The sequence below is a fragment of the Podarcis gaigeae genome (assembly GCF_964106915.1).
Source record: "Podarcis gaigeae genome assembly, chromosome: 2".
In the NCBI taxonomy this organism is placed as follows: domain Eukaryota; kingdom Metazoa; phylum Chordata; class Lepidosauria; order Squamata; family Lacertidae; genus Podarcis; species Podarcis gaigeae.
The window spans coordinates 74,609,622-74,626,330 of NC_139679.1; the positions used below are offsets into that span (position 1 = coordinate 74,609,622).

The 16,709-nt window shown below is 46.2% G+C and overlaps 1 protein-coding gene across 5 annotated transcripts in view; it reads left to right on the forward strand.

Annotated features, from left to right (window-relative positions):
• Positions 1 to 16,709, forward strand: part of TEX264 (testis expressed 264, ER-phagy receptor) — a 166,338-nt gene that overhangs the window by 12,783 nt on the left and 136,846 nt on the right. For 3 of the 5 annotated variants that reach the window (XM_083726651.1, XM_083726653.1, XM_083726652.1), the window contains exon 4: positions 7,295 to 7,357. The exons of the other annotated variants lie outside the window; for them this stretch is intronic. In XM_083726651.1, coding sequence (XP_083582777.1) covers positions 7,295 to 7,357 — 63 coding nt within the window. The remainder of the gene's footprint in view (positions 1 to 7,294; positions 7,358 to 16,709) is intronic. 5 annotated transcript variants of the gene reach the window in all.

A 16,709-nucleotide genomic window follows, 5' to 3' on the forward strand; every position in this document is an offset into this window, starting at 1 on the left:
CTTATATCAGTCTCACTTGATGGATGGACAGACCCCACCAGAAACAGCTCTGTTTGCTTCCATGAACCTCTCCAAATATTTGAAAAATGGCTTGCTCACAGTTTGTAAAATGTTTGCCGTATATTCGGAGGTACCTATTTTTCCTTTCAATATGTTTCCCTGCATGGTGAGGGATGCAATCTTTCTAAGCTAGTCTTGGATGCATAAATGAAGCTATAGGGCCATAAAGTTATCCTATTATTGGAGTCTGTGAGCATTCTTTGGCATCCTCTAGATCTGCCTTTCACCAGCCTGGTGCTCTCCAGATCTTGACTCAAATTCCCATAATTCCTGACCATTGGTGATACTGACGGGCGCTTGCAGTATCTGAAGGGTACCAGGCTGTGGAAGGCTGACCTAGGGTATGTCTTCTCATTCTTAAACTAGCTTTAACAAAAAATGACCCTGTTTGCACATAATCCCAAGATAAAGCATGGCTTTAGTGTATGGACATGTGGATTCCTGGAGAGAAGATGTTCCTCCATGTTCCTCTTCCAGTTCTTCTGCTTTGAGCTAAGCCATAGTTTGTCTTAGTGTGTTGTCAAGAGCAGCAGGACTGGAGTAGGGCGAAGTGGCTGTGATCTTCCTGGAAATTTGCTTGCTTATGCACTTGCGCTATGCTGTGATTTGGCTTAGTATTGTGTGCACACTGAGCCAATGTGTGTGTCTCCAGGAATCTGTGTGGAGAAGAGGGTTAAGGCCATCCAGAATATAATTCTCAGCACCCTCAACAAGCATCAATTTGCAGGATTTTGGGGGGAAGGCGGAAGCCATGACAGTTAAACTGGTATAAAACTGTACTATATAGGGATGCCCTCTTGATTTTGTTTAATCATGGGTATACTTTGAGATCTCTTGTCCTGATGGGTGGGCAAGAGTTCTTCACTTACGTCTAGAGACTTGAGCTCCCAAGATGGTTTTATGGTATAAAGAACAGCTGTGCTCAACTGTTGCTATTTCTGTAGATTTGCAAAGCAGATGGGACAGTGTCCCCAAGGACAGGACTGTGCCGAGTCCTTTGCACTGCAGACAAAGGTCTTCCTCTTTTGCTTTCTCCTGAAAATGACAACAAAGTGAGGATGATTCACATTAGTCAGTAGATAAAATAGTCCTGTTCTAGGTTTTCCACTGGGTAACAGACTTCCGGTTTATTATTATAGCTCACCCTGTCTCCAAGTCTCAGGCTGGTTGGCAGCATTTCCGCATCACATTCATTTTCAAAACAGTCTTGAGTGGGAGTTCCATGTTATATGTTGGGCAGTGACGTATCCAGGGGATTTGGGTGTCGATCTTCCAGCTTCAGTTCAAACATCAAGTACTGGCCGGCAAAGGACAGTATTTGCAGTCCTTTTCCAATGTATTTTCATCACAGTCTTACAAACTGGGGCATCATTGTTCTCCTTTGGCAGAGAATTTGGGATTTTGGGTAATGAAGAAGCCACCCAAATACTTCAGGTGGTTTCAACTAGTTTTTACTCAGAGTAGACTCATTGACATATGTCTGTGCCACAGTGAGCTGGGGGAAGCAAATAAAACTGCCTGCCTCCCAGGCTGCTGCTGAAGGTCCTAAATGCTTGGCAGAGTTTATTTCCAGTAGACCTTGGCTCTTATGCAGTCACCCTGGAATGCTTTAACTGAAGCCTAGCACCACAACTCCTGCAGCCAACGGATGTGGCATGCCAAGCTAGACTGAGTAACGCTTGTCAGGCTCTACTTCTCCAGCTATGGAAAGCTTGAGCCAAAAGGCCTCTTGTCAGTTTCTCCTCTGGTTGCTTTGCATTGCTCCAGCAGAATAACTGACTGATATCCTGTCTTGTTGGGAATGAAGGGAAGAAAGTTTGCCCTGCAAACTAAAGAAATCAAAAGCTTTTGACTCTGCGGGAGAAGCCTTGGTATAAAAACCTTCTATTTTATTTTTAATTTTTTTAAAAAGAATCCTCCCAAATCACATGATTTGTGAATCACACAAGGAAGGGGTTGGAAAGACTGAGATGGCTTCTGTCTTGTGTATATGCGTGCACATGTGTCTAAGTGGGGTTGCTAGGAAAAAGTGATTTAATAGACTGCCTGGACTAATTTGCAAGGGAGGGGTGGAGGAAAGTTAAGAAAGAGACTCCCCACAGCCTGAGATCACCAAGTCGAAACCTATCATTAGACATCTGCGTTCCAGTGTGTTGTGGGCTTCTTTTTTCTAAACATGAGCACACACATTCCCAGTAATTGCTGAATAAGGGCGGAGCCACAGAAAGAGTCAGTGAAATAACTTTCAAATTTCTACATTAAGACGACTGCTTTGGAGTCTTGGAGGGCTGCTGCTGGGCAAGCCCCCCCCCTTTTTGTTTAAGGTTTCCAAGCCTGTCCTGCAGGTGGATTGCTCCGGTAGACAGCAAGGAGAGCTGCAGGTTCTTCTAAGAGGAGCCTGGGCATTTCTGGCTTTGTCTAGAAAATACTGCACCCCTCTTTTGAGTTGTATTGTTTTTACAGAAACAGAGGGCTAAATACAAAGACTCCTGAGCTGCAGTGCTCCAGCAGATAGCATTCAGCTTTGAATCTTGGAAGTAGGGGCTCAAATGCCAGCTTAGCCAGGGACAATGCAGGTGGGTGTAGGACAGGGGTCAGCAACCTTTTTCAGCCGTGGGTTGGTCCACTGTCCCTCAGACCATGTGGTGGGCTGGACTATATTTTTTGGGGGGTGGGATGAACGAATTTCTATGCCCCACAAAAAACCCAGAGATGCATTTTAAATAAAAGCACACATTCTACTCATGTAAAAACACTCTGATTCCCAGACCGTCCGCGGGCTGGATTGAGAAGACAATTGGGCTGCATCCGGCCCCCGGGCCTTAGGTTGCCTGCCCCTGGTCTAGGACAAGTTCACCTCTTTTTGGCCTCCATGTGGAGTCTGCAAAATTGACAGTTCAACTTCAGGCATAGTGGTTTGACTTGATGTTAGGAACAGCATCTTTAGGCTGTTACCCAACTGCTGTAGGTCTGAAGTGATATTTTGGGTTGGATTGATGTATTCCTCTACTGTGTTAGTTTCAGGGGACAGGCAGTTGCCATGATGTGAAGGTTATGGCAGATTTATATATGAGGAGACAGTCCACATTAGCAGCGAAGAACAGCTATGCAGAACAAAGCTGATGGCCAGGGACATGGCGTAGGCAGACTTGAGTGCAGAAGATCTAGGCTGCCCACAACAGATTGCAGAGAATGACCTAAGGGTGGTGGTGTTCTGATCTAAGAAGGCTTTATATGTAGATTTCCCAATCTACTGGAAGCCTGGGCTGAGAGTTGCTCAGTGTCTGGGAATGGGTGCATTGTGTTGCCTCTGTAGGCTGGTTTCCTAACTGGATAATTGATGCTTTTACAGATGGGTCCAATTGGTACCTCACAGAGGCACCTGTAGATTGATAATGAAGATCCTGGACTAGTAGCTAGATAGAAGGCATGGTGATGGGAACTGAGAGTGGAGTCCAGGGGCAACAGATGAACTAATCTTAACTGTACATAGGCTTGATTATGCTGCTTATGTGCTTGCATAGAAAAATAGCAATTGTTCTGAGTGGGACATTTTACCACTGTTTGCCCCTCATTCTCCCTACTGTTGCCACTTCATTCTCTTGCTGTATGCTACACCCATTTCCTTCTTCTATTGCTTTGTTAAAGCCGAAAGAGAGAAATATAAATATGTGCAGCTGTCAAATGCTGGCATAGGAGGAGCATAGTGAGTACAACAGAAAAGGAGTATGCACTGCTTCAAAAGTTATTCCATGGCTGTATGAGGGTTATCTATTGAAGGGAGTGGGGGGAACACAGATACTAGGGGCATGACATGTTGGTAGATACTATCCATGTGATTTCTCCACTATCTGTTCCTTCAATCGACCACCTGCTAGCAAAAAGCCAGCTGCAGTGTTTTAGAGCAGGGATTACCAACTTTTTTAAGCCTGTGGGCAAATTTGGATTCTTGAGCTAGTGCTGTGGGTACCGCCCCCTTTGGTTCCCTCCTTCCCTGCCTCCCCACCTTCTCTCTCTTTCTTTCTTCCCCTGCCCCTACGAGACAGAGACAAACTGTGTGTATACATGCTTGCTTTACTTTTCCAAGGGATCTTGGATAAAAGCAGAGCTTTTTTTTCAGCCAGAAGTCAGATCCAGTACAATTAAGCTGAGCCTAGAACAGCACATTGGCATTAAGGATGAGGGTCACTTTCAACTTCTTCCTTCAGCTCTGTGTTATTTTCAAGGTAGAAAAAATAACCACCCTGAGCTCAGAGGCTTTGTGGGCACCAGGAAAGACCTCAAGTGCAGCCTTGTGCCAATGACAACCTCTATTTTAGAGACAGTGGCTGTATTGCAGAGTTGATGGTGAAAATATTCCAACTGGTGCATAGTTAGTGGCCTTCCTAGATCCCTAGTGCCACTAGTTTCCAGCATCTGGTAAAGCAGAAGAGATCTGAGGTAGGCAGTTTAACTCCTAAATATAGGAGACCATTTAAATGGCACCTTACATAGAATAAGTTTAATGGAAGCATTGCTAAGGAGTTATAAAAGGCCTATACCTTTGTAGCCTGTAACACCCCGATTTGTGGGTGGGGCGGGATGGGAGTGTTTACGTGTTTGGTTGTGGCAGTAATAATAATAATTATTATTATCATTTATTTGTTTATACCCCACCCATCTGGCTGGGTTTCAGCCACTCTGGGCAGCTTCCAACAAAATATTAAAAATACATTTAAACATTTAAATACATTAAAGCTGTAGAGTTACTACAGCTGCACTACAAGGCAAATTAGTTGCCCAAGGTGAGAATTTTTTTTTTTTAATGCAACCACATTTAGAGCATCTAAAATTAGCTAAATCAAACTAGCCTATGGTTCAGTGATGGCCATGAGCTACTCATAGGTCTTTCCATAGCGTAATGATAGTTGCAGGAATGTGCATCAGACATTATAAAAAAGCAAGATTGGCCACATGGACCTAAATTAATAAAGTGTCTTAAAGGTAAAGGTACCCCTGATGGTTAGGTCCAGTCACGGACAACTCTGGGGTTGCGGTGCTCATCTTGCTCTATAGGCCGAGGGAGCCATCGTTTGTCTGCAGAATAGCTTCCGGGTCATGTGGCCAGAATGACTAAGCCGCTTCTGGCGAACCAGAGCAGTATATGGAAATGCCGTTGAGCGTCTTATAGGTACTCAAAGTCAGGCCTTTTTTTCAGCTGGGAACTCATCAGAACTCAGTTCTAGCACCTCTCAGGCATTAATGGTGAGGTCCGGCACCTCTTTTTCTAGAAAAAATTACGATTTCGATATCTTTATTGTCATTGTCCCTTGCGGAACAATGAAATTGAAAAACTACATAAAACTACATAAACCTACCACAAAACTACACAAAACTACATAAAACATTCAAAAACCCCTAAAAACTCTAAAACCCCATTTTAACATACACTATACTACAGAGACCCCTTATGCTGTGTTTAGAACCAGAATTGTATTAGCGTAGAAACTGTTTCTCAGGCGGCTAGTCCTGGCCTTTATAACCCTATACCTTTTTCCAGAAGGCGGAAGCTGAAAGAGATGATTTCCGGGGTGCGTACTATCATGTGCTATCTCTGCCGCTTTCTTATGGCACCTGGCAGCATAGATTTGATCTAAGGTGGGAAGAGTGCACCCAATAATTATCTCTGCAGTCTTTACAACCCTGGAATGTATGATTTCCAATTCCAGGTCTAAGTTCTTTAAGAGAAATACCCTTTAAACGCTACTTTTAAAGCATTTGCAAGTTGGTGTTGTCAACACAGCTGTGGCTTTGCAAAGCCACTGACCTGTCAATTACCTGATGTCACTAGGACACCAGCACCTATTTTTCAAGAAAAAACAATCCAAGCAAGGCTTGAAGTTACCATCACCAATCAAGCTGACCAGCACTGACTTCAGGCTCTGCTTTCTGCAGGGGTCAGCTGCACCAATGAGCGTCCCATACAGAACTTGGTAACCAATCCCAGCTGGCTTGCTCTCACTGCCAGTCAGCTTACTTGAAGTGACAACAAACCTCCCTTGCCAGTGCACAATTGGCAGCATACTTTCAGGCTCCCAATTTTGCATTAGCAGCTGCATCTCTACCTGTCCCTCACCTGATGTCAGGTGTAGGGCAGGGGTGTGTGGTTTGAGGGAAACAGCTTTGTGGGCTGAGCTGGGACTCATGCCAGAGGTTTACCACCTGAACTAGGGTATGGTCTGAAGGTGACATAGAATCGTAGATTTGTAGAGTTGGAAAGAACCACAAGGTCTAGTCCAACCCCCTGCAATGTAAGAATCTGTTGCCCATTGTGGCAAAAGCTCCTCATCTTGCTGAAGCTGAGCCCATCTGCGTATGCTCAGTGTTTGGGTAAGTGCCTGCCTGAGAACCACAAGTATGTTGATTTAACTAAATTTGTTTTGCATTTTGTCCCACAGAATGAGTTTATTTAGGTTATTATTTGTTGTTTGTGGTATTTGTGTAGCCAAAGCCATTACAAAATTTATTTATCATGCTAATCCTTTTCTTCCTTGGAAAGTTCAGAGGTGCTTACAAGGTAAAGAACCCTTGGACGGTTAGTCCAGTCAAGGGTGACTATGGGGTGCGGCGCTCATCTCACTTCAGGCCGAGGGAGCCAGCATTTGTCCACAGACAGCATTCCGGGTCATGTGGCCAGCATGACTAAACCGCTTCTGCCATAACGAAACACCATGACGGAAGCCAGAGCACACAGATATGCTGTTTACCTTCCCGCTGCAGCAGTCCCTATTTATCTACTTGCCTTGGTGTGCTTTTGAATTGCTAGGTTGGCAGAAACAGGGATGGAGCAACAATAGCTCACTATTGTTGAGTGGATTTGAACCACTGGCCTTCCGATCGGCAAGCCCAAGAGGCTCCGTGGTTTAGACCACAGCACCACTCACATCCCATACTTAGAATATGGAGCTTACAAGGAGCTCCCAGTGGTCTACCATAAAAAACTGATCTGCTTCGTTTATAACATATGAAGCTGCCTTATACTGAGTTATAGCATTCATCCATTTAGTACTGTAGAAACTGGCAACATTTTTTTAATGTCTTGGGCAGATTCCCAGCCCTGCTACCTGGAGAATCCAGGGCAATGGAGACTGGTGTCAATTGGGACTGGGGGGAAGAAAGGCCATCAGTAGAAGGGGCTGGAGCAAATGGTTAGAAGAACTAACTAATTCTGTTTTTTCTTCCATCTATCTCACAGGTGAGTTCCACAAAGGCAACAGTGAGAGTAGGGAGGAGGTTGACAGCCACCTCTGGACCTCTTGTAAGTAAGGAGGTAGTTTAGAAAGATGAGTAAGAGGGAACATCATAGAAGTATATAAAATTTACATGTTGTAGAGAAATATGGAGAGAGAAAAGTTTTTATCCCTTACTCAGAACTTGGAGACATTCAATGAAGCTGAATGTTGGAAGATTCAGGACAGACAAAAGAAAAGTACTTCTAGACACAGCATAGGCATAGCCAGGCTTCATGATACCCATGATACGGCTATACCCATGATACAGAGCACATAAATTATGGAATTTGCTCCCATAAGAGAAAGCGATGGTCACCAACTTGGATGGCTTAAAAGGGGAATTAGACAAACTCATGGAGAATAAGGCTATCAGTGGCTATCAGCAGGCAAAACATGTGCTCTGATACTGAGTGGTGTTCCTTGCCATCAGTGCTGTAGCTTCAACAATGCTATCAACTGGAATTTTATCCCATGTACTGAATGAGAGGTGGAGCTCCCTTAATCTCTCCCCCCCCCCCGCCCCTTGGTGCTGCTTAATGGATTTGTCTGAAGGGACAAACTGTAGTGACTTTTAGGTGCTTTCTTCCCTTCCTCCTTGTTCATGTGCCTCTCTGGCAACTTTTCAGGGAGATCTGAAGCAATGCTATCAGGTTTGAAAGTGAATTGATTCCATTCCGATCTGACTTTTTCCAGTTTAGTGACCAGCTCAGACTTGGCTAGGCTTCTAGGAGGCACTGCCTCACCTTCTCTGCCACCAATCAGCTTCTTTCAGAGTTTTAAACAGCAACTGGAAAGGCTACTGGAAACTGCTGGCAGAGCTGCCACCCACCTTCCTCCAGCTGTCAGCTTTAAGGGAAACCTGAGTAGCTGGCAGGACAATGAGTGCCCTGCTGGCATGTTAGTTCTTCATTTATTCTACGGGCTGGCAACAAGGCATTTCATAAAATGTAAAATGGGCTGGAAATCCTAATGATTACGAAAATAGTGTCCATTATACATACTTCAAAATCATGAGACTGAATTTAATCACTAACTCCGTGTGTCCTAAGAAAATACAGTATTTTAGCTTCTCTAAATTTGGGGTGAATTACTTTTACTGCCCTCTTTGAAATGCTAAGAGAGGTATGCTGCATGCCTGGTGCTAGACAGGTATACCATATGGGCCCGAATATAAGCTGCACCTTTAAAATTGGAGGGAGGGGGAAGAAAAAATAATAATACTCAAATATAAGCCACTCCATTCTCGCTGCTCCTGGCTACATACTGGGGGGGGGGGGGCTGTGCTGCGTTGCCGCCAACCTTGCCCCTTCTTCTCTCCCTCCCTTTCTGGCCTTGGGGGAGAGGACAGGGGACTACGCATGGGGTGGCCGCCACTTTGCCGTTCTCCTGGCGTTGTTTGCCCCACGCTCCTGGCTGCATACCGTAAGGTCGCGAATATAAACCACATTTTAACTTTTCACAGTCGGAATTTGGGGGAAAAGTGAGGCTTATATTCAGGCCAGTATGGTATCTGTTACCTGCAGGTATTCACAGCAATCCAAATGACCATAGGAACCTAGAGGAAAGCATCCTGTGTTATAACAGGGCTTCTTCATGCTGAAATGTGCCAAAAAGCAGTTAATACCTATGCAGGAAGTTGCATGTATGCTTGTACCCATATCCAACATCAAGTGACTGCTGGCCAGCCTTGTGAGTGGCATTTGCAGCAGCAGATTATCCAGCCAGTTGGTGCCACTTCTAGTCGCCTTGCTTATTCCTGAGCTGCTGCTCCTGCCAGACCAACCTTTAGTCATAATTGGTTGGGCGGTAGCAGAAGCAGTGAATTCTCAAGCTGTCCAGGGAGAGCAATGGTGGCCGGTAGTGGCACCAGCCAGCCTGTGGATCTGGATCCCGGAGGTAGGGTTTGGCAGGCAGAGGAGCCAGCAAAACTGAGGTGGCAGCTGCAGCTTGTTCTGACTGTTCTTCTGTGGCTTGCCTGGGCCACCCACCCACTATTCTCATGATGCTGTAGTTTTCAATGCTACCAGTCTGTGGCCAAGCAAATTACAGTGTGATGAAATATAATTCTTATATTATTGTATGTGCAGACATGTATTGCTCCATTTTCCTGAAAGGGATAAATGATGGATTTCAAAACCACCACAAACTTCTTAGTTCCTCCATCTGAAAAGCAAAGCAAAGCAAATGAAGAACATTATATAAAAAGCCCTGAGTATGGAATAATTTGCACAAGATAACACTTAACATTTCTATAATTAATGTATTGTTTTCTGGTTAAAAATAAAAATATTATTAAAATAATAAGGTCAGCTGTATATTGAACCTTTTCAGCATTATTATCCCAACACCGGGCAGCTTTATGCCCACAGTGGGGAGTCTTACCCCAGCACTGAGCAGTCTAGAGGAGAAAACATCCTCATTTGAGTGTAAGTAAATGATACAACTGAGGAGGTGGCTTGAATTTACTTCATCCCTTATAAATTAGAACGGATAAAGCAGAGGGTGTGCCAGGAAGTTAAAAAGGAACATTGTGACCCTCCGGGAATGAGGACAATATCTTGTCCCTCACAAACATCCCATTGTCCCAAGGCTCTTCCAGATGACCTATTTATTGAGCATTCACCCTGATTTGTTTGTAGGGAGATTACTGTAGATGACATTGGCTATTTAATGAGCATTTATTCTGATTTGTTTGGCGGTGGAAAGGGGAGGTTTGATCATGTAGTGTTAAAGCAAGTGCCACCCCACACTTTCCAATGTATTTTCTTGTTACTCTCCTTATTGCAAAAAGCCCCATCTTGTGGGGAGGGGGGTTTGTAATGCAACACCTCCCAATCAATTGTGCATTCTGAATTTGCTTTTACGTGATTAAATCTCATCCCAAAATTGTTATAATCTGGTGGTGCCCTCAGTATCTTTCTCCTCTCCTTTCTATCCTCCCAAAGCACCATTGTTACCTGACTTCTCCCAAGTTCTACTTCAGTGTGGTTTCATATAGTAGGACACACATAAACACTTCTTGACTGCTCTAGAATACAGTGGCAGACCTTGGGGTCTCACATCTCAGCGGTGCCCTGTGCAATGCCAAAATTTGGCACCCCAAGGTTCTGTGCCCAATTGAACCGAACTAATTGCGCTCCTCTAAACCCACCTCTGTAGAATGCACTTGGGTGCTTGTTCAAGTGCAGTTTGTTACTAACCCCAAGTAAGCAGGCTTGTGGCAAATTGCAGGTTCTATTCCCAGTAAAAGACAAGAAACCAAGCTGCATGCAGCAGGATGTGATGTGCAAATTTGATCTTGTCAGCTGTGCTTGGAGAGTTGATGTGGCCCTGTGATTAGCTCTGAGTAGCTTTTAGGTTAGTTGGGCACAATTGAGCCAAAGCATGTGAGAGTTTCAGGGTAGCTCTTTTTGCACTGCATGATTTTAGTTCTGGTCCAGCCATCCTCCTCCTATTATTTATAGAGCAGCATCAGGGTGCTTGATGCTTTACAGCAGGGGCGGACTTGTGAGACCCAAATCCGCCCGCCCTGCCACCTCTAGCATCCCATTCTGCTGAATTCAAGACATCATAGTTCTGACATCCTGTGGCATCCCCTAGACTATGCACCCACTGCATTGGGACTGGTTGTGCTGCCCTAAAGCCGCCTCTGTTTGCAAATAAAAAAGAACAGTTTCCTGCCCTAAGGAGCTTACAATCAAAAATTTTGGATACAAGGGAAACAACAGAGGAAAGAGAAGGGTGGAGTATAAAGGGGGGAAATGTGTGGTTTCAGTTACGCGTGCTTAGGCTTGCTTAAGGAATTGGTTGCAGCAGGGAATTGAAAATAGGGACTTGAGGGTGGATGTAAAGTAAGCAAGAGAGGTGGCTATGTGCAGGTATCCATACTTGTGGCTAATTTCTGTTTGCTTTGGTGGGCTGAGCTGCTTATTTTGAATTGGATTACATATTGCTTTTTGTGCTTCTCATATAGTCGGCTGGTAGGTAACTGATCAAACAGCATTAGGGCTTTGTGGATACACTTGCATTGTTGCCAGCTGATAAATGGAACCCAAGCGTTTCTTCTGCTTCCAAGGCACACACTTAACACTGCTGCTATATTTATCGCTTATGTAGCACTTGTAATCTGCAAGGTAGTTTAGAGACCTTGGTGCCACATTTGCAACTGGCACTTACTTGTGTAATTTGGAGTAGCTCTTTCTGACCTCCTTGTCCTTGGATATATTAATCCTCTGTCACAGGGTATGTGTTATGCATGAAGGGTAGGGCAGGATGCATGGCGACTATGCAAAGGGCAGACACACCTCCCGTGTACTGCAAAACACAGCTGTAGACCCTCTGAAATATGGGAATAGGTTCATCTGTGACCAGAGACTTAGGGCAGGGATAGCATTGCAAGGAGCGCCAGGGTGTATGCTGCCAACCATTTCTGGGCATGTGTTCAGGGGCGCCGACTTATAAAAAATATTGGGGGGGCCCCATACTGGGGTCCTGCCCCGGGAAGTTTTATAAGATCCGCTCCCGGCCCGTTGCTGCTGCTGCCGCCCGCCTCGTGGCCCCCTCGCCAGCTGAGGGAGGGAGAGAGACCGAGAAGGAGAGAGATGCGTGGTGGGCAAGGCAAGTGCCCGCCGCGCCTCGCCTCCCACCGCCCCTCATGCCGGCCGCCCCCTCCCCTCCCTTCCCCACGCGCGCGCGCTCGCTCGCCCTCCTCACCCCAGCTCTTGGCCGTTCGCCCCAGGAACTCGCCGCTGTTGGGGTTGTAGATGAACCTCCGCCACTCGGCCATAGACTGGCTGAAGGGCTTCTCCTCCTCCTTGGCCATAGCGCGCGAGAGAGAGAGAGAGAGAGAGGCTGGAAAGAGAGAGGGAGCTCGGCGGTTTGCGGGCGGCGGTTTTCCCCCTGCTGAAACAACAGCGGCTCCTCAGAACCGCTAAGTAACTCTCCCTCAGGCGCCCGGCGGGAGAGCAGAAGAGAGGAAAAGGAAAGAGGGGCTGGGCCAGTCGCACGCACCGAGCAAAACTACTCGCGCCGCCTCTTTTACTACCGTAATAATTATTTGTTTTAACTCATTACTGAATGTATTTTAAAAGGTAACTATCATCAAACAAGGAAAATAAAAAATACCAACATAATTTTGTGATTTTACAAAGCATAATATAACTACCGTATTTTTCGCTCTATAACACGCACCTGACCATAACACGCACATCGTTTTTAGAGGAGGAAAACAAGGGGAAAAAACATTCTGAATGAAACAGTGGATGTATCATTTTTGTGCTTCATGCTGTGGCCACAGACATGTGATCTGATGGTGAATTTGGGGTGACCCAATGCAAAAATCCTGAGGATCCATGTGGATCCATGTTTTGTAACCACGTTTTTGCACCATTGCAGCCCCAGGCAACAGTGGGTGTGTGATTTTGGGGGGGCAGGCTGTAGCCATGGACATGCTATGTGCTCTGATGGTGAATTTGGGCTGACCCAATGCAAAGATCCTGAGGATCCATGTGGATCCATGTTTTGTAACCACGTTTTTGCACCATTGCAGCCCCAGGCAACAGTGGGTGCGTGATTTTGGGGGGGGCAGGCTGTAGCCATGGACATGCTATGTGCTCTGATGGTGAATTTGGGCTGACCCAATGCAAAGATCCTGAGGATCCATGTGGATCCATGTTTTGTAACCACGTTTTTGCACCACTGCAGCCCCAGGCAACAGTGGGTGCGTGATTTTGGGGGGGCAGGCTGTAGCCATGGACATGCTATGTGCTCTGATGGTGAATTTGGGCTGACCCAATGCAAAGATCCTGAGGATCCATGTGGATCCATGTTTTGTAACCACGTTTTTGCACCATTGCAGCCCCAGGCAACAGTGGGTGCGTGATTTGGGGGGGGGGCAGGCTGTAGCCATGGACATGCTATGTGCTCTGATGGTGAATTTGGGCTGACCCAATGCAAAGATCCTGAGGATCCATGTGGATCCATGTTTTGTAACCACGTTTTTGCACCATTGCAGCCCCAGGCAACAGTGGGTGCGTGATTTTTGGGGGGGGGCAGGCTGTAGCCATGGACATGCTATGTGCTCTGATGGTGAATTTGGGCTGACCCAATGCAAAGATCCTGAGGATCCATGTGGATCCATGCTTTTTAACCACATTTTAAGTGGGGAGGGAAGGAAAAACACAGAAGGGACACGGAGCAGGAGAGGGGTGTGCAGAGAAGCAGCTGGCTAAGAATGCAGGAGAGGGGTATAACAGGAGGAGGGAGGAAAGGAAGGCAAAAGTTTTCCCTCACCTACCCACCCAAGTCAGCCAGCTCGCGCGCTCTCTCTCGCTCTCTCTCTCTCCCTCCTGCACGGAGCACAGAGACACACGCTGCTTTCCCTCTGCCTGGAGGGGAGGGGCTTTCCCTGCTCTTTGTTCCGTTTGAGCAAACACAGCAAGGAAACAGAGCAGGGTGGGCAGTAAGACCCTGAGGCAGAATGCCGGAAAAATACGGTAATAATTTTCTTAAATTATTGGGGGGGCGGAGCCCCCCCAAACGAATTTTTGAGGGGGCTCGGGCCCCCTCAGGCCCCATGGAGTCGGCGCCTATGCATGTGTTGTTGTTGTTTAGTCGTTTAGTCATGTCCGACTCTTCGTGACCCCATGGACCAGAGCATGCCAGGCATTCCTGTCTTCCACTGCCTCCCGCAGTTTGGTCAAACTCATGCTGGTAGCTTCGAGAGCACTGTCCAACCATCTCGTCCCCTTCTCCTTGTGCCCTCCATCTTTCCCAACATCAGGGTCTTTTCCAGGGAGTCTTCTCTTTTCATGAGGTGGCCAAAGTATTGGAGCCTCAGCTTCATGATCTGTCCTTCCAGTGAGTACTCAGGGCTGATTTCCTTAAGAATGGATAGGTTTGATCTTCTTCTGGGCATGTGTACTAGCAGATAAATCACCGTAAAGCTATTGTGGTCGTAGTTGCTGATTGTAGTATGTTGGCTGTTTCGGTGTATGTATGGTTCACATAATATGTTTTCCATTGAAAGATGTACCTGGGAATAATCAATGGAAAGAAGAAAGCTGCATTATACAAAGTCAGGCTATTGGTCTATCTATGCTAGTGTTTACATTACAGTGGCTCTTCAGCTTTCAGACAGGGACTTCTCAGCCCCGTCCAGAGATGCTGTGAACATGGGTCTTTCTGCATGCAAAGCATGTGCTCAACCATGGCCTTTACCTCCAAGGCTGATTGTGCACCACATGTCATGGGTGAGCAGACCCATATCATGACATTGTTGAAGGCCTTAATTGCTTACAGGCCAGATTTTTCATATTTGGTGCCATAGCCCAGGTTTTACAACTTGAACAGCCATTTTACGACAGTAAGGCACTGGGTTGAGTAGTGTGTGTTAGCTAGGCTTGCCATACGTCAGGAAAATTACTGACATGTCCTGGTTTTCAGGTTTAAGAATGGAGGGGGGGGGGTTGCCGAAATTGGGGAAACCCAGATGTATGGAAATGTGATGGAAACAGCTCAAAAAGCTTAAAATCACTTTTGGGGGTTAGGTTTCCCAATTTTGGTGGTTTCCTTAAAAAAGCTAAACTTTGCTGTGGATGTCAGGAAATTTACTTCTTGAAATATGGCAACCCTAGTGTTAGCAGAGGCTGCAATGGTTATGACCTGCACCTACATTCCTGATGTTGACAGGGATTCACAAATGGACTCTTCTCTCACAAGACAATGAAAATATTCCTTCCTGCCCACGGAATGTGGCTTTTTGGAAAAGGAGGCTCTCCAATAGACAGGTGGTGATTGAAAAGCTGGCTGGGTATGTCGTTTTCGAGAGGAAAAGTATTTCTGTAGTTGATCTCTTCTGGAAGTACTAGTTTTAAGCTGTTGCAATATCTTATCTCAATAATGTTCTCTGCAGTGGCGTAGCTTGGGGGGTGCAGGGGGGGCCGACCGCACTGGGCGCAACATCTGGGGGTTAGGGTTAGGGGGCGCAAATCCACGGGTTAGGGGGCGCAAATCCACGGGTTAGGGGGTGCAAATTACTTGCCTTGCCCCTGGTGCTGACAACCCACGCTACTCCACTGGTTCTCTGAAACAGTCTTCCAGAGAGAGAGAGAGAGAGAGAGAGAGAGAGAGAGAGAGAGAGAGAGAACGATCCATTTTGTGGCTAAAGATATGTGCCATTATTGAATAGTGATAACATTGAACCTACCATGGAGCTGCATATTAATGTGTGCTTTGTGTAACTTGATTTCTGGGCAGCTGCCCGGGCCCATAACTGATGCCTGGATTCTGGTCCCCATATTTTATTTTTTCTGGCCCTTAGTTCTGAGGAGTGGCTGGTGACTGCATTGCACCATCCTTCTAATTTCCGCACAATGTCCTCAACATAGCATTGCTCAGGGGCCATGGGGGAAATTAAAAAGGGTAGCTAGACCCAGCTGCTCAGTGTTGCTTAGAGCACTGCCACTGTAGCTAGGTAAGCCTGCCAGCGCCTACTGGCAGAGGAACAGGCCCATCAGAGTAGATGTAGCCCATTTAATTTTGATTTTCAGAATATCTCCTTTGGACAGGGTGGTTCCAGGTTTGGGAAACTGCCTTGGGCAATTTACATGTATCAGTATGCCATTGTGGCTAATTCCCTACATTGCCAAGTATCTCTCAACTTGTTTATTTTCACTCTGTGGTGCTGTTCCGCAACTTCATTTGCTCATCCAGTTTGACAGCAGCATGTGGAAATGTGCCACTGCAGGTGAAAATCCCATGCATACATGGGAGCTGTATATGAATGAGCGTTTGCTCATCTCCACATATTTTGGATCGAATCCAGGATTCTTGAGGTTGTTACAGGACTGTGCTGGGCAGAGACATTCTGTTGTCTGAAGTGGAGTCCAAGTTGTGTCTCCACCCCCTTGCTAGGGTCAGGCTTTTCAGCAGTTTTGCTGCACCATTCAGACACGGTACCTGCCTTCACCTGTCTTCTTCTCACCTTGCTACATGGCAGGAAAGACATTATTACAGCACCAAAGGAAGGAGCTGCACTGAGGGAAGGTGCTGCACCAATTTATCAGAACTGGGTGGACCGGGGTGACACCAGGTCTCAGCATCACCCAGCCCCTGTCTTCTGATTGGCCCATTTTAATGGGCCTCCTGCTCATATTCAAAGAGGAAGATGGCTCCTGCACCAGGCAGCAAATGGCTGCTTCACTGGAACTGCAGCAGCCATTTAAGTATTGAGCTATTTAAAACCATATTTTAAAGCTTTGTCTTGGGCCTAACTAAAACTGCAAACTCTGCAGCCCAGTCTTTTTTACTTAATTGATTAGGACCCATCAATTTTTCGGGGGTAGATGCCAGATATTATTTGTTAGGCTGTGAGTTAGT